This window comes from Protopterus annectens, chromosome 4.part0 (genome assembly GCF_019279795.1).
Source record: "Protopterus annectens isolate FY-2018-M chromosome 4.part0, PAN1.0, whole genome shotgun sequence".
NCBI lineage: Eukaryota > Metazoa > Chordata > Ceratodontiformes > Protopteridae > Protopterus > Protopterus annectens.
The window spans coordinates 610,667,302-610,691,155 of NC_056733.1; the positions used below are offsets into that span (position 1 = coordinate 610,667,302).

The 23,854-nt window shown below is 41.5% G+C and overlaps 1 protein-coding gene across 1 annotated transcript in view; it reads right to left on the reverse strand.

Moving 5' to 3' along the window:
* The window catches only part of ATP6V0A2 (ATPase H+ transporting V0 subunit a2), an 834,711-nt gene that overhangs the window by 718,668 nt on the left and 92,189 nt on the right, over positions 1 to 23,854 (reverse strand). Inside the window, exon 4 of the mRNA XM_044068544.1 lies at positions 367 to 504. Within this exon, the coding sequence (XP_043924479.1) occupies positions 367 to 504 (138 nt within the window). The remainder of the gene's footprint in view (positions 1 to 366; positions 505 to 23,854) is intronic.

Consider the following 23,854-nt stretch of genomic DNA (forward strand, 5'->3'; position numbering starts at 1 on the left):
TCTTCAGGGTACTAAAAGTAATGCAATCTTGTTTAAGATTAACTAGAATGAACACCACCAAAAATATTATGCAGAATATAAAAAAAGATGGTAAAGGAACACTAGCATTCAAGCCAGGCAGGTATTTAGTTATTCAGTGCAAGAATTATGACTACTGGATCACTTGCAAACACTTCTATTACCTCGTGGGTTACAGTTTCAAGAGGGGCTCGAATATCAACCACCACCCACAAAATTAATATAATGCTGCACTACACACTACCTTCAATACTGGGGGAGCAGAATAATTAATGAAGTAGCTGTCAGATCTTTACCGTATCTGGTGTCACCTTTAGAAAACAAACTAGGAGCACTAAATCAGCTTACCTCTGCATTCCTATGGACAAACTTCTGTGTGATCCTTAACATATAGGTATATTGCGTTAATTCCAAGAGATTCCTCTTGAGTTTTTCTTGGTTTTTAGTTATTTCTTTCATCTCCATCTCTAGCTTCTGTAGCTGTTCCTTTAAAATAACGGACATATTAAAAAGTGCTCCAAGAAACATGCAACATAAAATAAATACAAAAATTATTTTTCGTGTGTTACAATGCGTTAACCAGCTCAGAACATTAGAGAACACAAATGCTCAGCTGTCTCAAATTACTACTAAAAATACTGATTGATCCCCGACACAGAAATGTAAAATCATGAACATTATCTGAATTATAGCATTATTTGATAATTTCATGAAGATGGTACATTTCACATACAAGAGACTTTGCGAGTGATTCAAACCCATGTTGCTGTAACACTACAGCTGCACAGTCAGTTTGTCCTACTCTACTACTACGCCTATCAGATTTCTGCTGCCTCAGTAGCAATGCTTTCAGGTTTCAGTTCCTCCCCAATCAGATAACTCCTTGCGATCCACTAACTATAGATTTGAAAGAGGCTGCTTGGAGACTAGCAATACACAATACAAACTACACCAGCATAAGCAAGATATGCATGCAAATCCCCTCTGCAGGCTGGGGCCATAGGGTAGGAATACAGAGGAGGAATAATGATCATGCAGCTATAGCATTATGGTAAGTATGTACCTTTGGCATCTGTCATGGTCTTGTTCATGCCTTTCTACTGGTAGGACAGAGACTTTAGCAACCAACCTGGGTGGTTTAGAAAAGAGTACCACAAATAACAGGGGTCATAAACACCACTCATGACCGTGAAACATCCATCTTTTTACTGCTCACAAAAAAACACACAATGATACCAGAGTCGCTAGCTGTTGTACAAAAGTCATCAGCATTAACATTATGAAAAAAACAAAAAACCAGGTGCATTCTACTCTAGTATCACATGTCCTCCATTTATCAATTACAATTTTGCCTTAATTGCGACAAAAACAATTTGCAAGCCTCCCAGACAGTGTGGCTTAAGAGACTTCTGCACCAAGTCTAGAGCCTGCAAAGGATACAAAAAGGCCAAGGTCTTTTTCAAAAATTTATTGTCCTATGAGGTAGAAATGCAGCTGTCTATGCATATCGAGACAATGCAGTAGGTACTCATCTCCATTAGACTTGTTTGGAAATTAAACTGGAAGATTAATATACTACTACAAATTACAATAAGTTGCCATCCTTTGCAAAAAAGTGGCATGTATAGCACTACTCTATCCATGTGAAAAACAAGGTACAGAAGTTCGGAGGCAACAGTCATTAAAATTGTTTTTTCCAAGAAAAATACTTAAAAATCAGCCCAATAAGGTGGAAGAGAGGCCAAATTAACCTAGGAGCAGACTCATGAAGCTGGAGACTTAAAGGCAAGAGTCCTCTCAAGAATATTTTGCAGGCTTTTAATGGAGAGTGAAGTGTTCGGCTTCCCTATGGGAATTAGCTATTGTCACTAAGTGAATTTTAGCAGAGGAGAAAACTCTTCTCAAAACTGCTGCCTAGGTAAATCACAGTCAAGGGATCTGGCAGAACGATTTACGCATCTCTCTACTGTCCACACTGCAGTTTCCTGCTTCTACATTTTCCTGGTGCTGGGACTCTAGCAAGAAAGTAGGTACATACTGCCATACTTTGGTAACAAGTGTTCCTGCCCACCAATTAGGGATACCATGTGGTTAGATAGTGGGGCTGGAGGCCCAGAAAAAGGCTGGAAGATGGGCAAGAAAGAAGATTCTTAGATGGTTTCAGTCTGAGTGACTTCTCTGAGTGGAGACCAAAGTAGGGAAACTACAACTACACAGGATAAAACAGAAATGACCTTGACATATTTTGCTTGTTGTTTCTGCATGAACTCTGGTATCAAAGGAACTAAGGAATGGCATATAAAAGACTATGGAGCTACTTCTGGACTACAGCATACCTGGCTGCTGACCCAGAGGAGAGAACTACAACAAGGCTTCCATCACTGGAAGAAATACTACTGAACCAATGAGTACTGAACCAATGAGTACAACTCATTTTTATTAAGAGCATCACTCTTCCTTTCAAGTATCACATGTACTTATGGTAAGTAATAAGAAACCTTCCCTACCGAATTAACTACTAACATGCTGTACATGGTCAGTCAAACCAAGCATTCACTGCCTCATTTACAGAAATGCTCTGAGAAAAAAATGCACTCCACACTTGGAATACAGTAAAGAGAAACTACAAAACAGCACTAAAATACACTGAGATAAACAAAATAATTCTCTGTTACGGATCACAAGACACAAGTATGCAATCAATTAACAATGGAAACTGAGCAACCGTGACAATCTAGATTTCTTTCCATGGAAACAATTTGTAGAACTCAACTTCAAATGAGCATATCAGAAAAGCAAAGTGCAATTCTTTAAGTCATTATGTTTCAAATGGCCAACATAGTTTTTTGCCTTGTTTAAAAATATATATATATATGACTTTACAACCAACATAATGATGTCTCACTTTTAACTTAACATTTGAAAAGATCTTTTCAACTGCAATTGTACAAACTGCAGTTCTGAACAAGTACATTCAGGTGCTACCTCTGTTGTGTGTCATTTAAAGGCTACATCTCAAAAAGCTACCGACAAAGGAGAAATGCACTGTGGTTATCTCCTTTAGCAGCAATGCAATTGCTGCCTTGAAACTTAGGTTAGTAATCTGTGGTATACATCTGTTCAGTTACAGCCTGCATTCCCTCTGCTTTCTCCTACAAAATGCAACTGCTGCCTTGAAACTTAGGTTAGTAATCTGTGGTATACATCTGTTCAGTTACAGCCTGCGTTCCCCTCTGCTTTCTCCTACATTTATTGGCTTAGCACCGGTCATGCCTATCTATTGATTATGCTGTCTCTGCTGCTACATATCTTGAAACATTCATAAAGGTACAGAGTTGCAGCACATTTTAACATATACGAACTGGCATTGCTCTTTCTCTATTCAGTGTAAATGCTTGTGACAACTGGCTACTACTCCTGGTGACTGGTAGCCTGCTTCACGCTCTTGCCACCTCTATCCCCAACTATCCCCTGGAGATTGTACTTTTATATCTACTAAACTCCAATCTTTACCCACGAACCAGAATTAATAACTACTACTGGCCGGCTAACCTCACCAAAAACCTTAGGCTACCATATCTGGAAGTCTCTCAAAATATTTTGTAAAACTTACCAAGTAAAAAATATAATGGAGTCAACTCTACAGGATATACTCATCTTATAAACACATGCATACATACAAAAATTAAAGCTTTACACCAATTAAATAACACTTCTGCTCTAATACAGGACTCTTACCATTTTCAAACACAGACATACTATAAACCTACTCCAACTTTAGCCACTATCATGCCATTCCAAAAACAAGGATACAGCATAAAACTCTGTACCGTTTATTGTATATGTCACACTTTTTATCCTTCTACTACTGACCACACAGACTTCATCACACAAACACAGAAAAAAACACTTAACATAACTGCTTTTCTATTGCTATCCACATTTAGGATTCCCAACCTAACAACAATCTCCTTAAAAGAAAATAATAACAAAACAGTAACCACTGCACCAATGCAAACCATTCTGTATCCCACCACTCCATATCTAACAAAACAGTAACCACTGCACCAATGCAAACCATTCTGTATCCCACCACTCCATATCTCAATCTACAATCTAAACTGCATACAAGTTGCTTCACCAGTGCTGGCATCAACAAACTTGAACAGATATAGCTATGACTCACAGCACTGATACACTGATCTATGCTCTCACTGAAACTACATTACAAACCTACTTCCCCAACCATACCACAAACACACCCAGACAGGCAAGGATCCAGTGTAGGGGGGTGGCTGAAAGTGTTTTCACCATTAACCACAAAAAGCACAGCCAGTTTGGGTACTACAGACAAAACTGGCCCTAAGGGATTACTACTTTATCTCAGGCTACTAAAAAACATGTGACATTGCCACTGTATACATTTTTATCACAATTCCCAATCATCTTTCATCGACCTAATACAAATGCTATCAAACGACTGTAATTAAAATATTTCCTCATCATGGATGATCTAATAACCAACTTCCTAGGGCAGTGTAGGCATGTCTCATTTTTCTCCAAACTCAAATCTCTAGTTAATCGTGGAACAAACCAGATCAAATTCAGCAACCAATAGCAATACACTTGTAAAACTGTGATAATTAAGCTGTCACAAAATTGAGTGTAATCCACCCTCCCAGTATAAGTGACCACTGTATTATATACAAAAGTTATCTATTGGATAGGTTCATGGGCGTTTACTAGGCTAATGACCACAAGGGACTTAAGCCTAGCCAAGCATCCCAAATCTCTGGCGAGTTCAGATACCCTTGATAAGTGTAAGCATGGGCCTGGGAGATGCAAACAGGTAACCTGTAAATGGTTCATCAGAGACATAGGTGCCAAACCAGGGGTGAATTTCCAGTTTTCCATCCAATTGTTCATTGGATTAGGGAGAACTCTGCTTCACATGGATGGGGAGCCTGTTCCACAGATGGGGTAGTCTCTGGGATACATACCTGTCTCTTCAGCAGGTCCTGTTTATATCACAGGCAAGGTTTAAGTCTTTAGAATGGATAATTCTGGTAGTCTGTTTTGTGGACATGCAAGACATCCAGAGTGGGGTCTGACAATCCCCTGTATGCCAAGCATACATCTCCCCTCAAAAGCCTGCACAAGACAGAATAGAGGGATAGGGCCTTGAGGTGGGTCTGCATAGGACATATTACTTATGCCCTGTATTCTTTTAGTGAGAAACCTCTGCGGACATTCCAGTTGTTGGATATGCCTGGTTAGGAACATATCAAAGGGGGCATTGTACTCAATGATAGGTCTGATGAATGCCGAATACAGTGGAACAATGATTTCCTTGGACTTGGATGCCATACATTTCTTTATAAGTTGCGCAACAGAAAAATTTCCTCACCACTGTAGACATGTGATGATCAAAGGCTAGATTACTATCTGTGTGTCTCTCAAAGTCCCCGACTACTGGTCAACTCTAAGGAGTGTGTGGTCAATAATGATAATTACCAGGGATGGAGGACTTCCCAAAGTATACTATTACGCATTTCTTGGCATTTAGTTTTAGTCCATGACACCAGTTGTTTTGTCTGTCAGCCCCTCCTGGAAAATATCTGCGTCAGTGTGAGATTCAATGGCAGCTCATAATTTGCAATCATCTGCAAATTTAGGCAGCCAGCGACCACCGACATTGACCTTGACTTCTGAGAAGGAAATGCCAAAAAGAAGTGGCCCAAGGACTGATCCTTGAGGGACTTGTGACTGGCCAATTTGTAGAGGTGGACTCCCCAATCCTAACTTTCCGGGTCCTGTCTGCGAGCCAGTTGCTATCCACTGGGTAACATACGGGTTTGTACCAAACCTCTTGAGTTTGCCAACAATGCCCGAGTAGGATATTGTGTCACATGTTTGGCCAGGTCAAGGCAGCCAGTGTGATCATCCATCGCTTTGGTGACCTACTCAAAAGAAGTCCACCAGGTTGAGTAGGCATGATCTGCCCTTTATGAAACCAAACTGGGTTGGGTCCAGTGACTGGAGGTTTACTATATCTCTGATAATCTCCATGATAATTCTTTCATTGGCTTTACATACAAGACTAAAAGAGACTTATAGGTCTGTAATTTCCAGGGTCTGTAGATGGCCCACCTTTGTGCAGAGAGGATTGTTGCTTTTCTCCATTCAGGAGGCACAAAGCCTGTTTGGAGGCTACAGTTAAACAGTAATTCAAGAGGCCCAGATAGGTCATGTTTCATGCTATTTAGAAGGTATCCTGGGATATTGTCTAGCCAAATTAATATGCAGTGTTCTTGGTCTTAGAGAGAGCATTAAGGACCTGCTCCCTAGTGATAGTAGGGGGAAGTTATATTTGATGTTTCTTGAGGGAAGGTTGAGGGGGGAGTGAGAGAAAGTTGGAGGTGAATTTATCATCCAGGAGGTTTGCCATGTATTCTAGCTCAGTATAGGTGGCTCCATTTACAATGAGCTCTGCACACAACTGTGTATTGTCTTTGAGGTTGCAGACATAGCTAAATTGCTTTTATCCTGTTGGGTGCTGCGCCTCCTAATTTTTGCCATAATTGTCTTCCTCCTGTTATACATCAGATTGATTTTGTGATTTCAAGAGGGTGGCTTGTTTTTTTGAGTTAGTTCGGTACTTCTTCCTGGTGGGTACAGCTGCCTCTATATAAGTCCTTCTATTCAATGTTGCAGTACTCTTTACACGTGGGAGAGTATCAAAGCTTAACATGAACCCTGTGAAGAGGAAGGAGCAGAGGAGATTTCAACAAAGACATGGAGAATGGCTCCAGCAAACCCTGCTCTAGACCTAGAAATACTACTTGTAATGTTTGGTGAAACTATGCACAGAAGACCATCTAGTACCCTCTAAAATGGTTTTAGTATCCAGCCCTTTAAAGAATACCCCTGAAAAGGGCACAGACCTAGTGGAGTGAGCCTTAACAGGAGCAGGAAGAGCCTTACCATGGAAATCATAATAAAACAAAATTGCCTTAGAAATCGAAAAATAAACTGTCTGTTTACAATCAGGTACATTTTGGGGAAGTATTTATGAAGATCCTGTGGAACAGATGCTAAATGGATAGAAGTAGTAATAAGAAGTTCAAAGGTGCAGTACATGAAATGAAATGAACAGCCAGAGAGACTGAAACAATGTTAAAAAAAGCCTCTTACTGGAAAACACAAGGCCCAGATGTAGTACCCAACTTCTGGTTAAAATTATTAACATATCTGCAGGAAGATTTAGCCACAATTAAGAACTATTTATATGCACACCCGGAACAGACACCAACCTGGCTAACAGGAAAAACAATGCTCCTACTCAAGTGTGAGCCTGCAAGCTACCCTAAAAATTATAGGCCAATAACTTGCCTTTCAACTACATATAAACTATACACTGGAATTGATGCCAACAGCGTTTACAGTCATTTGGAAGAAAACTCAATCATGGCAACAGAACAAAAGGGCAATAAAAGAAAGTCATATGGAACAAAGGATCATCTTTTGCTAAATAAAGTCATAATGGAGAACTGTAAAAAGAGGAAGAATCTAACAAAGGCATGGACTGACTACAAAAAAAGCATTTGATAGTATCCCACATTCATGGATAAATGAGTGCTTAAAAATGTAGAAGATACATGCTACACTGATCAACTACATTACGGTGACCATGAAACGGTGGCAGACCACTTTGCAATTTAGCAATAATAAAGGACAAATTATTCAAAGGATAAAAATCCAAAGGGGGATATTCCAGGGTGACTCCCTGTCACCTCTTCTATTCTGTCTTGCCCTTAACCCATTAAAGCGGTCTACTTAACAGATTAGGCCAGGGCTATAATTCAGCTCCTAGAAAACAAAGTGTAAAGACTTATCTTCTGTGTTAGTGATTTAAAACTGTATAGCTCATCAGACGAGGAACTGAAAGCAGAACTGCAAGTTGTCAAAACTTTGTCATTTGGTCTTGATAAGTGTGCAAAAGCAACCTTTAAAGCATTAAAGCTGCAGCACCAAGAGAACATCAGTTTGGGACAAGAATGTGATATAAAAGAACTTGAGCAAAAGGGAGTGTACAAATATTTGGGAAATGAAGGATCAACAATAAAATATGAACAAATGTGAATAAAAGTTAGTAAGGAATATTTTGGAAGACAAGTTAATCCTGAAAACAGTGCTGACATCTAGAAACAAAATTCAAGCTATAAACCAATTTGCTCTTCCTGTCCTAACTTGCAATTTTGGAGTGATTGACTGGCCCCAAAAAAGTGTTTGATTAGATAGGTAAACAAGGATACTTCATGCTCACCACATGATTTATAAAAACTGGCGCATACCAAGATTACATATTCCACATTCCAAAGGAGGTATGGGCCTCCTTGAAATTGATTACATGTATAGATCTGCAATCGTGGGACTGCACACACATCTGCTGACCTCAGAGGACCAAAACGTACTGAAAGTTTTGAAGCAAGAAAATACATCTCAGATGACTTCCCTGCTTAGTCTAGCAGAAGGATATCAATGTCAAGCAGGAATGGAAATCAAACCAGAAGTAAATAAAATTGGGTGGCAAGTGAAATGTGCCAAAAAAACAAACAGAAAAAAAATATAAGGTGAAGGATCAGATGAGAAGGCAAGAAATGTGGAAAATGCATACATATAGTTGCAAGTATAGAAAACTTCAAGACTGAAACCAGGAATGATTAAGTAGAGGTGAATTCAAGATGAAAGGTTAATATTGGCGACCCAAGATAGTGGGCTACAAACACGTTGGTTTACAAAGTCCAATGAACATGTGGGAGAAACAGACAAATGTAGGTTTTGTAAAACAGAACTGTAACAGTCACACACATCGTTGCTGGTTGAGACATACCAATGGCAGAAGGACTGTATACTGAAAGGCATAATAATGTGGCAAGACTGTTGCACTGGGGATTGTGTAAACATTACAGTACTGAAGTAGCTGAAAAACACTGGAAACACGAACCACACAGCATCACAGAAAATTATGACGTATACATCACATGGGATCATCCATGACCAACAGTTCAAAAAATACATGTGAGAAAACCAGATACAGTAGTCCATGAAAAGAAGACAAAAGTAGCATTGATCATTGAAAAAGCTACACCCAATGGATTACAGTTTCTTGCATACACAGAGACACAAACTCATAAAACATTAGGATTTGGAGGCAGAAACAAGAGCAACGTGGAAGAAAGATACCCAGACAGTTCCAACAGTAGGAATAGCGGGTCTTATAAAAAGAACATACAATCTTATTTATATACGTTACCAATACATGCAAGTCCATTCCAATTGCAACAGTCATTACTGGGCACATTATGGGTGCTGCGAAGAGCACTTCTGGTTGACATCAAAGACTGAAACAATACTAATTTCATGAATTTTAATCATACTTTGATTTAGGAATGGGGTCCATTCCCGTCATGGTACTAGAAATCCAAAAGACTTGGAGAAATTACAAAGACATAAATATTAAACATTAACAATTAACATTAACAATATTATGTTCACAAAGCAGCAGAAATGATTCCAAGAACTAAGAACTAAGCCAGCATGAGGCTGGAGAAAGGAGATTTTGCTAACAGGAATGAGTGCAATTAGGTGTACATAGAATAGGCAAGAGGGAGCTGGAATTTACTGGAGAAAAACTGGCAAATGAACCAAGTCACTGGGAGGAAATAACTGGAGAAGAAAAGGTAACAGAATGGGACGAGGCCAAGAAGACATCTGGACTGCAGGCGACGGACTGCTTTCCCAATCAGGGATTGATATCAGGGTATAGGCAATGAGAAAGGAATAACAGATCCTCAAGTAAAAGACCAGTTCTGAGTTTTCAGTTTAATTTAGAATAGAAAGTGCTGTTGAAAAAGGGATAATTATAGGACAAATAAAATATTGTATGATAACTATAATAATCAGAGAAAGTTATAAGATGGGGAAGAGAGACTGGATAAGCAGTTTACAAAGGGAATAATGGGAGGAAATAGGTATAATTCACACAACAGGCCTCCCAACACAGTATGCAGATGACTCCACACATTTGCACATCTGAAAAAGTGGCACATTTCAAAAAAATTATTCTGGAAGCTTTAACAGCAACTGAAACATGGCTTTGTAATTAACGGCTCATTGCCAAACTCTATAAAAAAAAATCAAAAGTCCTCTTTCATGATAATACAAATGCAGTCACTTCTCACAGCAAATTATTACAAAGGATAGTGGATGATGATCTTAAATCCAACCTGTATATACAAAACTACACAAGAAAAACATCAAAAACTGGGAATGCTTTACACAGCCAAAACCTTCTCACAGGCGCAACTAAATCTATTCTTGCCACTACTTCTCTCCTTTCTCAATTCCTTATGGTGCTCCCATCCTTACTAACCTTCAGGCATCAAAAAAATCAAAACCTGAACAATGCTAGATCAAAGTTGCTAAGTTTGCAGCAAATACCCCTTAGAACCCATAAATACTAAAAAGCTTAAATTGGTTAGAATTACCTCCTCATCGACTACCATATACACAGCTCCTTACCATCCATAACATTATCCAGAATCTATCTGCTTGTCCAGCGCTAAATATTCTATACAATTATGTTCCTAGTCAGTCATTATGATCCAAATCTGCTAGGTCTTGTCTGTACTCTTTCCTCTATCCATTAAAGGTCAATACCCTCCCTCCCATCCTTCAAAACCATATATCCCCAAAATGTGAACAAATCCCTGCTCATACCTTACATCTCCTTACTCTCTCTTCTTCACTTACTTCCCTACTTCTATCAATTTCTCTCCCTTGGCTCTCTCTAAATATACCTGCTTTTCTCTCACCTTATATTGCAATATCTGTTTGTATTATACTAACTTATCTTTAATTTCTCTATTAAATGGCTAAAATTTCTTTAACTATTAAATCATTCTCCTATAACTTGCATCTTTTCTTAACCAATGTTTTCACAGTATATCTAATTTGGTGTAATTATTTAAACTGTATTTGTTACTTATATTATTTTTAAAGACTGAAAATTATTGTTCTTAAATGTTTGTTAATACTTTGGCGCTTTTCTCCTGGGTCTCCCCTGAAAATGGTCTCCTAACCAGGCAGACTTACCCGGTAATCAAACAGTAAGGTTTATATAAATAAATAACTGATTCCCAGATATGCAACATAGTCTAGAAGATTTAAGATTTTTGTTTGGAAGTGTTTGCATAGGCATTTTTATACCCCAAGTACACTTCAAAGAAGTTTTCCTCATGTAGATGGCAAATGTTGGAGGTGTGATGGGGGAGAAACAGCAAACTGGGAACATATGTCTTGGTAGTGCAATGAGTTGGAAAATTACAGATTACTATGTCAGAAATGCTGATTGAGCAAATGGGCGTAACTATGGAAATGATGCTTTTGAGCTGAGACACACGATCTCAATTACGTAGACACAGTAAGGTCTTGTTAAGTTTAATTCTGGTGTGTGCCAGAAAACCAATTACTAGAAAATGGAATTCAAAGTTTAAATCAACTGTATTTGAAGTACTGAATAATGTAACATATACAGATCTGGAAGAATGATCTTTAGAAAAGGGAATGAGCAAATTAAATAGAAATAAATGGAAATTGTAGGAACAAATTTGGAATAATGTTCTGGAGGAGGAGTGAGGTTTAAGGAAAGGCAGGAATTTAGCAATTCATGTAATGTTGGACTGATAATGGTTATAAAAAAGAACATATGTGATGTATGAAACTAGAAATATATCATGGTTTGCTTCCTTTTATGCTGATGTACGTTTGCCTATGTCTCAAGTGATGATTTAATAAAGGTGTTGAAAAAATGGATCTTCCCTGCTTGCTGGTACACCCTACTACAGCCTTATCAAAATGTATGGCTACTGTACACTGGGGAAGGTGATGCTAGGTCTGTCATGCTAGTAGGGCTACCCACATTGAATAGATATTGATGTGCAAATTGGTTCAAATAACATGGAGCCAACAGACCATCTTTCCTAATCAATGCCCCTCTACCTCAATGCAGATGCTTTTATGGTGACCATGACAGCTGAAGTGGAAGAAGAAACGGACAACCTAACAGTTTCTTCAAATAAAGCTGCCATTGTAGAAGACTATGGAAAGATATAGAAATTCAGATTTTCTGAGATATCATCATGCAGTTATGAACACCGTACATTTAATGCCCTTTGTACAGCTCTTGTGTGACAACTGGCAAGTGGAAGCATGTACAGAGTTGTTGGCATTAAGCCTAGCATCTGTAACACCTGAAGTAGGAGTGGTGAATTTTGATGTTCTAGATTGACTGTTTCTTATATTGGGGGTTATCCTGTCTGGTGGACCAACTGTCGATCATGTAAGCAGCTGATAAAATTGATAAATATCAAGGTCAGCGTTTGCTCCCAATGTAATTTTGGTTTGCTCCCAATATCATTTTGGTTTGTTGACTGACATTCCTAAAAACACACACAACTAGAGCAAACAGTCTCTTGAGTTGTGGAAAGACTTCCTGGAGATGGCAGCTTTGAGACAGTCATCCAAATAAGGAAAGCGTCTAATCTCCTATAGCCTTAGGTGAGCTGCTATTGCAACCAAACACTTGGAAACTCCCCAAGGGCTGTGGTAAGACTAAAGGGAATCTCTCAAAATCAGTAATAACTAGCTCCCATCCTAAAGCAAAGTAAACTGATGGATGGTTTTGCTATATTTGTGTGTAGGTATGGATCCTGGAAATACAAACAAAGAAGGATAGACTGTACAGGGACAATCTGGTAGTTTTGTTTTTATATATATTGGTTCAGGCACCCAGTATCTAGTATAGGCCATATGTCTTTTGTCTTCTTCAGTACAAAGATTTATTCCCCACCCCGAGGAGAACATGGACCCCAATCTGATCTTGTAGGATCTTCTGCACTGCTCTTCCTTGTAAGAGGTTGAGGCCCTCCTGAATTGCTCCCCTTTTTTTGCTGGTGTGGAATATCTGGTAGGGGATGAGTTGGTGGTAGAAGGGTTTCTGAAAAGGAGATTAAGCAGCCTCTGGATACAAATTCATTTTCCAACTCTCCTGCATAATGGCCATCCACACTTTCAGACAGAAGAGATGCTAAATTCAACTGCCTCCAGAGACTGACAGGCAAGTCCACAGGGGTTCTGCTGTCTGTCCCCAGGAAGGGACTAATGTACCCCTGATTTTGTGAACCACTCCCTGCCTCTAGAGCAATAGCATTTAGAGAAATCCCCACACCCTCAAGGGTTGCTCATGCTAGGTCTGATGGAACTTTTTAAACCAAATGCTCTTAGCTCTGTTTTGATTCCTGGTGCAGAATCTTTGAGGAGCCGAGGACTTTACTCCAGTAATAACCGTTTTACCTACCTGCTCACACTGTTGCATCAGGGTGTTGACAAAAGTGGCCCTGAAGGGTTTCACAAATTCTGCAAGCTTGAACCATAGGTTCATAGGTAAGTACTAGGATATCTGCCCAAGGGCATCTATAAGCCTAGCCAGAATGTGTTGGCTTTCGCCACCCCCTTAGATTAGTTCCCTGTATCTCTGTCCAGCAGAGCCATTAGTTCCCTGCGCCACTGACCAGGCCTGCTTACTCATGGCAATGACATTTCCCATCACCTTCACAACCCCATGGCAGCATTATATAAAAGTTTCATAGCAGAGTGGTAGTAGTGTTCCTGGTCACCACATGTGATGCCACCTATTTGTGAATCACCAAATGGTAGCTTTTTCAGGGTCTCTAGTGTTTAGACCCCATTGAGATTTTGTAGGGCTCAAGCAGTTAATGGTTCTAACAGACAAGACACGATGTATACACCTATCTCCAAAGGTGATTCATGACCCTGAACTCCTTATGAGGGTTTCCATCGCCTGGATTTCCTCTGCAGCCCCTCTCCCAGTAGCTGGCAATATTACATTTGAGCCCACAAGGGTGGTTCCTTGCTCGAAGCTGGTCTGCCTTTAGGAAGCCTAAAGAATCTTCTTAGGTTTTCTTGGGATGGGATTAACATATTTTTTCTCCATGCTCACCAAACAAACATTCTGTTGGAAGAAGGACCGCCCAAGTTGTCTTGGGCAAGGTGGACAGGAAGGCCTCTTGAAGGATCTCTTCTTCCGTGAAGGTGGAGTTGTTGAGCTAAGATCCTCTCTGTACATTTCTTGGACTTCCCCAAAGGAGTCTTCAGGAGAGAACTTGGGGGAAGCCAGAGACTTTGTTAGCAAGTATTCTCTTACAAGCCCTCTTCTTTGGGATGGAATCATCCAATAGTTCTGTAGACAACTCCTCCACATACCTTTTTAGGGCTTGGTCTTGCTAGGAATATGATGAACAACTCAAAACTGCAGACTGGCTGTTGTGCATAGGCACCTTCTATGGTGTCTCTGCCTATTGCAAGGTTACAAATCTAGGCTTCCTTGGGACAGACTCTCCCATCTCAGCAGAAACTGACAAGAATTGGCACTAGGGTCCAAGCCAAAGCATCACAGGTCCCCCATCAGTACCCAGCCAGACTCATCACCAAGTTGGGCTTTGTCACTAGGGAATCGCAGGTCAACTGTGACAATATGCTGAATGGTCTCCAAAAAGAGGTCTATACTGCTCTCGATACTGATACTGTCAACCTCAGGCCTGCTGACTCTTGGGACAGACTATTGGTGTAAAAACATTTGTGCCAAAGGCATCAACACAGGGGGGAAATTCACTGCTACTGCCCCTACAAAGGCTTGGTAGCCATAAGTGGCTCTGACACTCCCCATGCCAAAACAGGTCCTAGGGTATGAGCCAATGAAGGGTCCTTTCCAATCTCCCTAGAAACAGAGCAGGCCTAAGTTTTATAGTGTTACACATTTTATTTTGTTTTTTTTTTTTTGTTTTGTTTCCTTGGTTATCTAGGTAACACTAAGCTCCAGATGGAACTTGAGAAAGGCCCACATCACTTTATACTAATCAACAGCTATAGAAGGGCTTCTCCCTCACCTGGAAGACCTTATAGACAGGGCAGAAGGTGGCCCAAACTGGAGACAGTTTGGTAACTCCTACTCCAAAGAGAAGCTACATATCCTCTTCCTCCTCAAAGCCCAAGTCAAAGGACACAGTTTAAGTACTGACAGATTACAATACTAGTGTAGTCAACCAGCAGCAATAGTGCTCTAGGAGGACCGGGATCAGCTTGAACAGTAGACTCCATTATAGGAATCTTTACATAAGGGAGGTCTTGAATGTAGAACCTACTTCTCCTACAATCTTCTCTTTTCCTCTTTCCCCTCATCCATTCTCATGTCACAAGAGATGAAAAAAGTACAGTTTTGTACCTACCATAAATGTAGATGTTAGAGTGCCAATACAGCTGCAGTCATAACAGATGGGTTCTCCTGCCATCAGGCGGGTCCTCGGTCGGCCGAATTCCAAAGTCTAGGTCCGGCGTCGGTTGTCGTCGCTTCTTCCCTGACGTCAGTGCGACAGGGGTATAAAGGAACCAGCTGACGCCATTTTCTTCAGTTTTTCTTGCCCCAGATGTCAGGTGCCCCAGAAGGAAGGCAATAATAAATTTGTGTGATAATGAAGTGCTATATAATCAAAATACAGTAGTTGCAAGAAAATACATCATAAATGAAAACCCCACTCAGGTTGTATGAGGATGTGTTAGCCTATAGGCCTGTCTCAAGAGGGGAAGGAGGGAGGGAAACCTGGACTGCAGCTGTATTAGCACTCGAACATCTACATTTATGGTAGGTACAAAACTGTACTATGTTCATCGTGCATACAGCTGCAGTCATAACAGATGGGTAGAATCCCAAAGCTAAGAAAGGGGTGGTAGGCACTAGTTGGAACTAGGAGGAGCCAAAATGCCCTGCAAGACTGCAGTGGCAAAGCCTGCTCTAGATTTGGAGTATAACGGTAGGTTGTAGTGCTTGGAGAAGATACGCACAGAACTCCAAGTGGCTGCTTCCAAAATATCCTTGGTAGGAACTCCTCTGAGGAAGGCTGCAGAGGTGGCTGTGGCCCTGGTGGAATGAGTTCTAATGCCTGTAGGAACAGTCTTGCCATGAAAGGAATAGCAAAAGTGTTTGCAGTGGGCTATCCATTTTGAGATTGTCTGTTTGGAAATTGGCTTCCCTTGAGCTCCTACCGCATAGGCCACAAGGAGCTGTTCTGATTTTCTGAAAGGCTTTGTTCTGTACAAATAACGCAGCGGTCTGTGGATATCCAAGGAATGTAGTAATCTCTCCCCTTTGTTTTGAGGATTAGGATAAAAAGTAGGTAAATGTATGGCCTGATTTAAAGCTACCCTGGATACCACTTTAGGCATAAAGGACGGGTTGGTTCGTAAGGAAACTCTGTCCTGACAGAAGAAGATAAAAGGCTGGACAGCCATGAGAGCCTATAGTTCTGAAACTCTACGAGCTGAGGTGATGGAAAACAGCTTTCCTTCTGGCTAAGACAAATATTGTAAATCTGAAGAGGCAGCTGGCTCAAAGGGTAGCAAGGTCAATTTTTCCAGAATGAAATTAAGATCCCAAGCAGGTATTGGTGGTTTCCTTGGAGGCCTTAAATTCTTAGCCCCTCTGAGGAACGGTCTTAAGAGAGGGTGAGAAAATAAAGGTGGATCAGTGTTGTATTCTGCAGAAATGACTGAGGCATGTATTTTGATGGAGGAGAAAGAAAGTCCACTGCTTAGCAGTTCAGCCAAATATTGTAGTATTTGAGGTAAATTCAGTTTTCCAGGATCCTGGCCCTTTTTCTCATTCCAGACACAAAAACGTTTCCATTTTGCGGAGTAAGCTTTTCTAGTTGATGGCCTTCTGGCCTCCAAAATGACATCCTGCACCTCCTTGGAGAGTAGGGCCTGTTGAGATGCTAAGGAATCTTCCATGCGGCTAGATTGAGTGTTTTTAGCTGGCTGTGAAGAGTTTTGAAACGGCTGAGTCAGAAGAAGAGGCATTAGAGGCAGGGTCCATGGTGGGGAATGCGTCAGGCTCCTCAGGAGTGGGTACCAGTGTTGCCTTGGCCAGTCCGGGGCAATGAGAATCATCTTTGGTCTGTCTGCTTTGGTCTTTAATAGAACTTTGGGCAGCAGAGGAATAGGAGGGAAGGCATAAACTGTCATTGATGTCCAACTGAAAGAGCATCCACTCTCCAGGCCTTTGGATGGAAGATCCTTGAGCAGAATTTTGTCAATTGGTGATTCTTGTGGGAGGCAAAGAGATCTATGTCTGGCCTTCCCCATTCTTGGATTATTTCTGTAAAAACTTTTGGATGCAATCTCCATTCGTGTGGATCTGTCATATTCCTGCTTAGGTTGTCTGCCAGCGTGTTTTCCTTGCCTGGCAAATAATGTGCTTGTAGTTCCATTTGTAAGTCCATGGCCATGTTCCAAAGTGACATGGCCAGTCTGCATAGGGGGTAAGAATGTGTTCCTCCCAGTTTGTTTATGTACCACATAACTGTGGTGTTGTCCGCTCTTAATAATTGACCTGATTGTAGAAGGTCCTTGAAAGCTATAATAGCATTTATTACTGCTAGCATTTCTTTTTGATAGACGTGAAGGTGCTTTTCTTTTTGGGACCATTTGCCCTGAATGCACCGATCTGTCATGTGCGTCCCCCAGGCATAGTCCGAGGCGTCTGTTGTGATGACTTGATTTGCTTGAGGCTTGCTGAATGGAAGACCTGTGTTTGTTTGACATGCTTGAGTCCACCACAGAAATTCCTTCTGCAGACATGGAATTAGTGGTATTATTGTTTCCAAACTGTGGCTGCGTTGAGACCATATGTTTTTCAGGTACCATTGTAGTTTCCTCATATGCAGCTTTGCACATGGGATTAGCAAGATGCAAGATGCCATGAATCCCAGAGCCTGCAGGATTTTCCTTGCAGTCAGCCTGGTGCAATTTGCTAGTGTTCTGAAGTATTGTATTAGTTGCCCTTGCTTCTCTGGCGTGAGGTAGCCCATCTGGGTGTTTGTGTCCAAATTGTCACCCAGGAAAATTATCTTCCGAGAGGGTATTATTATCTTCCGAGAGGGTATTAGCCTGGATTTCTTTTTGTTGACTGTGTATCCCAGAGATTTCAATAACATTATTACATAAGCCAGATGTTTCAGAAGAATGTGCTTGCTGCCCGCTTGGATCAGGCAGTCGTCCAAATAGGGGTATATTTGTATCCCTTGAAGTCTGCAGTAGGCAATTACGGATGCCAGGCATTTCGTGAATACTCTGGGCGCAGTAGATAAGCCAAAGGGCAATGCAGAGAATCGATAATGGGTTGAACCTGCAAGAAATCTGAGGTACCTTCTGCAATTTTGTCTGATTGGGACATGCAGGTATGCCTCCTTGAGGTCCAATGTTACCAGCCAAGACTCCTTGCCCAGCATGGGAAGAAGTTGCTGTAGAGTGAGCATCTTGAATTTTGGTACGAGTAGAAATGTGTTTAGGATGGATAGATCCAAAATAGGTCTCCAATCTTTTCCCTTCCTTGGCACCAGAAATAGCCTGGAATAAAAACCATGACCTTGTTTGTGCGTAGGTACCCCTTGAATAGCTTTCATGTTTATGAGATCTGCAATTTGCTTTTGTGCCTCTGCCCTTTGATTGTGTGGCAGGTTTGGCATGCCTCTCATTTTTGGAAGGGTGTGAAAATGGAATTTGTAGCCTCTGTTTATAATGTCCAGGATCCATTTGTCCTTTGTGACAACATGCCAATTTTTTTAAAATAATGCCAGCTTTCCTCCTAAGGGGGCTGCCATTTGAAACCTGGTTGGCATGCAAAGGGGAAAGTCATTGGGTTTGCTTTCTGAAGGATTGCGAGTTGTCCTCACCACCTCTGTGTAGGAGCTTGCCATTGTCTGCCTCTATACGATCCTTGGGATTGTCCTCTGCCCCTCGGGCGCCTGTATCTGCCTCTTTGGGGTCTGTCTGTGGCAGGAAAGGACCAGTTTTTGGAAGGCCAATTTCTACTAAAACGTGGGGGTTGAACCTGTAGAAATTCTCAGAGTTTGCATTGATTTAGCCTTTTCCTCCATTTTCATTAATACCTCCTCAGCATTAGCACCAAATAGTACATCCTTTTGAAGAGGGGCGTCTAGTAATTTAGCTTTGACATGATCAGGCAAGGCTTGTTCCTTGAGCCAGGCATGCCTACATATGACTGATCCTGTAACAGCAGCTCTACATGAGGCCTCTAGAGCATCAAAACCACATTGTAAGGTATGCTTACCCACTTGTTCTGCACTATGCATCAAATCCTGCAACTCCTTCAAGTCTGGTTGTTCAGGTTGTGACATTTTACTTTTCAATTGTGATAACAAAAACTGTTGGTATTTTAGCATATGAAACTGACAGTTTAAGGCCCTCATGGATAAAGTAACAGAGGTATATACCTTTTTTCCCCACCTTTCTAAGGATCTGGATTCTCTCTCGGAAGGCAATGGATTTTTGGCAATGGAGGCCTTAACTCCTTTGGGGCCCTGTGAGATGGTTTCTGGGTCAGCAGCATGGCTTTTGTAAAGAAATTGGTGCGAGTCAGGAACCCTGTAGTACCTGTCAGGCTTAACTGGAGCTGGAGGTTGAGAGTCCGGGTTAAGGCAGGCCTCCGAGTAAACATCATCTAGGATGTCCAAGACAGGAGGTATAGCCAGAGGCCTATGCTGAGGTAACAAGAGAAATTCCTTGAGCCTTTTCTTGGAATCTGAATAATCCTGGCCTTCCCAGTGGAAGTGTTCCCTTAAGGTATGCAAAGTTTCCCCAAATGAGTAATCCTCGGGGGGGATACAGAAGGGATGGACTCCTCCGCATCAGAGAATTCAAAAGGGGAGTAAGCATGTTCCTCAGAGTGCTCTGAAATAATGGAGCCCTGATCAGAGGAGGGGGAATCTTCCTCCACTCTGGGCCTTTTGTCCGGTGGGGGCTGAGAACCTCGGAGTAATTAAATCCTCAGCCATTTTAAGCATCTGTTTCTTAGGCATGGGGCCTGGAGATGGGCCCCTGTGTAGCTGGTCTCTTAGGGTGCATGGTTGCTTTAGACTTTGTGAAAGCCTTGATGGAGAAAGAAGAGGAAGGTCTGAAGACACCTTGAGTGGAGGTGGACCTGTCCACATTCTGAGTTTCAACGCCAAGAGTGGCTTCGGTCTGTAGTCAGGGTGTGAGCCGAGGAGCCTGCAACCTCGGGCACAGGAGACACCGTCAAAGAAGTGTCGTCGGTAATCAGGGGCTGCGTAGGCGCCTCACTGAGAACCAGACCACGTGTAGTCGGCTTTGGCGTGGTGTCAGTAGAGGCCGCGGACCTCGTGTGCCGGTCCTTGTCTTTGTGGTTTTTTAGACAAAACCGGAGTCGGAGTATCCGACGACATAGCATAGTTAAATGCTTTCCCAAAATAATGCTGGGCAAACTCCGCCCGACGCTTAATAGTGCGTTTGTTGAATGTAGCACAAAAGCGACAGACCGAGACGTCGTGGTCTGGGCCTAAACAAGGTATACAGAGGAATGGAAATCCTTATGCGGTATTTGCTTCCCACAAGAAATACAATTATTAACTTTGTCTGACATCGGTCTGAGGCAAGAAAAGTTTCCCCAACGGGGTACTTAGCTTTTAAGAAGACTTCGGTTTCCAAATTTCGTAATTTCAGGAGCTGGCCGACCGGCAATTGCGAACTGCTTCTGCTTCGGGCACCGCGCGGCAAGAAAGACTGAAGAAAATGGCGTTGGCTGGTTCCTTTATACCCCTGTCGCACTGACGTCAGGGAAGAAGCGACGACAACAGACGCCGGACCTAGACTTTGGAATTCGGCCGACCGAGGACCCGCCTGACGGCAGGAGAACCCATCTGTTATGACTGCAGCTGTATGCACGATGAACATCAGGTCTGCTGTTAAGTATTCCATCCAGAGTCACACTATGCACAAATTATGGGAGCCCTGGGAAGGAATCTTATGACATTTGTTACATTTTGTAAATCTGAAGTTTATACCCTTTACTGTGGTTGAAATAAAGTCCAACAAACACAATCCAATTCAGAAGTCAAATTACTACCAAACAAATAACTGCTAAAGTACTATACAGAAACAACACTATTGGCAAACCTTCTGCAAGTGTTATTTTTTAATCAAAGGGGGAAAAGAAAAAAAAAAGTCCTGTAACATGACAGAAAGGGTCGAGGGAAAGTGGTCTAGCAGAAACGGTTACACAGCAGAAATGAAAGTAAATCTGCTCAGAAACTGTAGGAAGGTGCAATAACCAACAATGACTTGTGAAAAAAAACAGCTTATCTTTAAGAGAATGACCCAAAAAGGAGAATTGAAATCAAGTAGTGCTCAAACTGCAGAAGATTCATTTGAAATTGGAAAAGTGGCAATGAGATCTGAAGAATCAAAGCCTCGGTGTATGATGGGAATGGGAGAGGAGCTGAAGGCTGCAGGAGATTCTGAAAGATGCTAAGAACGCACCTGCAGTGACCAGTCCAATGGTTACAGTGTATGCAGTGGACTTAAATACTGTCATTTTGCTTCTCATTGTCCTCCCAGATTTAAGCCGAAAGTGAACTATTGAAATCAGGACTCTACTCCTGCCAACAGATCCAAATCAATTAACCAAAAATGTGGTCAATACTTGTATTTTCAGTTGGAAATCTCTCCATTTGCTTCTGGTGCAAATGGACTGTACCTAGTCAGTCTCCAGCTGACAAAATATAGATAATTAAATATTTAAAACAATCAGAAATGTATTTTGAGGAGCAAGCCTGAATAGACCAAGTTTGCATCTTGTTGAAAATCTCCTGAAGTTTACCAAAATTGTGTGTCAGTCAAGTGCAGTATGAGCTACAGCAGAATCATTGGCATACTCTAGCAAGGTAGCAGCACTGCAGGACAGGTACATGCTGTTTACAAAAGCAGTGAAAAGAAAAAATGTGTCAAGTTTCAATTTTTGTATATCACTTATTTAAAACCCGCTCTGGGCCTATAATGCAAATGGGCTGTACAGAGCAAGAAATCCCAGTTAAGGGAATGAAAAGTTATATTTCAGCATCAAGCCTGAACAGGCTAGAAATGTTGGCATCTTGTTTTAAAGCCTCTTGGTGCCAGATTCCAAAAGACAGTCCGGTGTAAGGCCTACTGTAGTAAAAATCGATTACACAGAGTAAGTCACTTACACAAAGAACAAGTCTTCTAGAATCTGGTCTCTGAAGTTTATCCTGAATGGTGTGCAGGTCAGGTGCAGTGGAACAAAGCAGAGGTAGTGCACCACAGATGTATTCTGTTTATAAAGATGATAAACACAAGAGGATCCCAAATGTGTTTAGTTTCTGTTTTTGCTGTGAACTCTGAAATCACCTGCACTCAGTGTCCAAAACCAATTTCAGACTGCTTAAACAACAGGATGACCCATGACTTGTATCATCAAAAGATTTACTCTAATATAAAGCTACTATAAGAATATCTTTGCCAATTTTTTATTACATGCTCAGCTTAGAGCACTGGTGCTGTTTTCATGCTATACAATGTCTGAATTGTATGTAAGCTTCTGAGTCCCCCCAAGCTTTGTGTGTTGCAGAGAAGTCTTCTAGCTTATCATTGGGAGTGCTAAGCCTCTCTACCACATAAGGAATGGTTCTGGCCCAGAAATTGTAGTTATTGGCCATTTGGGCAGTTTTTTCATCTCTCAACCTTCTGATTTAAAAGCCCACATTTGTACTCGTTTCCCCCCTTTCCTGTAACTCGTTTAGTCCGGATACAGATTCTTAGTTTTAGCACTTGAATTTGCTTATTCGTGATCAGCATTTGTTCAGAACTTGTTGTAAGCACAAAATAACCTGCTAATTACTACAGCACTCGACTTTCCTCATTACCGAGAGGAAAACAGTTTTGGTACTTACTTTCCTCATTTGCTTAGAGAAAAACAGCTCTTGTACTCACTTATCTAGAAGAAAATAAATAGTTTTTTTTATTCAGGCATGTCCAAGGGTCAGCTCCCAGTGTTCTCTCCTGTCTATCTGATGAATCTGGGCATCTTGGGGCAATGTAGAAATTGTCTCATGTACACAGACGACCTTTACCGCCTACCACCCAACACTACCTGTGAGAGATGCACTTATCTAGCCAAACTGGAGGTAAAGCGCTCTCCAACCAAGACTGAACTTGAAAGTCAAGAAGAGAAGGTAAACACGTGCACCACACCACACATCACAGTCTCACTAAATCTACACCACCAAAATCCACACATAGAAACACAAGAACATTCACGGAGGCTCTCAATAATAATCTGCGCAAGCAACAGAGACCTCCAAAGCAGAAATGCAAGCAACTTCCACCCCCAACACAACCCAAATGAGACCTAGCCCGCAGACTGTGTGCTACTCAGCCACAGCCAATAAGGAAAAACAACGTAACCAACACACTAGTCATCGGTGACTCTATAGTCAGGCGCACTGATGTCCCACTAACCAGGCTAAACAAGGAAAAGGTTACTGTCAGCTGCCCGTCGGGTGCCAGGATCTGCTACATAACCCACGCACTTAGGTCACTCCACAACAAGTACAAATATGACTCTGTCATTGTCCATGTTGGTGTGGACGACCTGAGAAGTACCTCCCTGGACTACATGAAAGAGAGACATGGAAGAGCTCTCCGATCTTGTAGTCCAGGCAGGTATGACCCTAGCCCTGCGTAGCATTCTGCCATCACCCAGAATGATGCTGCAGTACAAGGAGAAAAATCATTGACTTCAGAAATTGGCTAAGCTTCTGGTGTCATTCTAAAAGGATCCAGTATCTGTCTGCCTGGGATGACATGG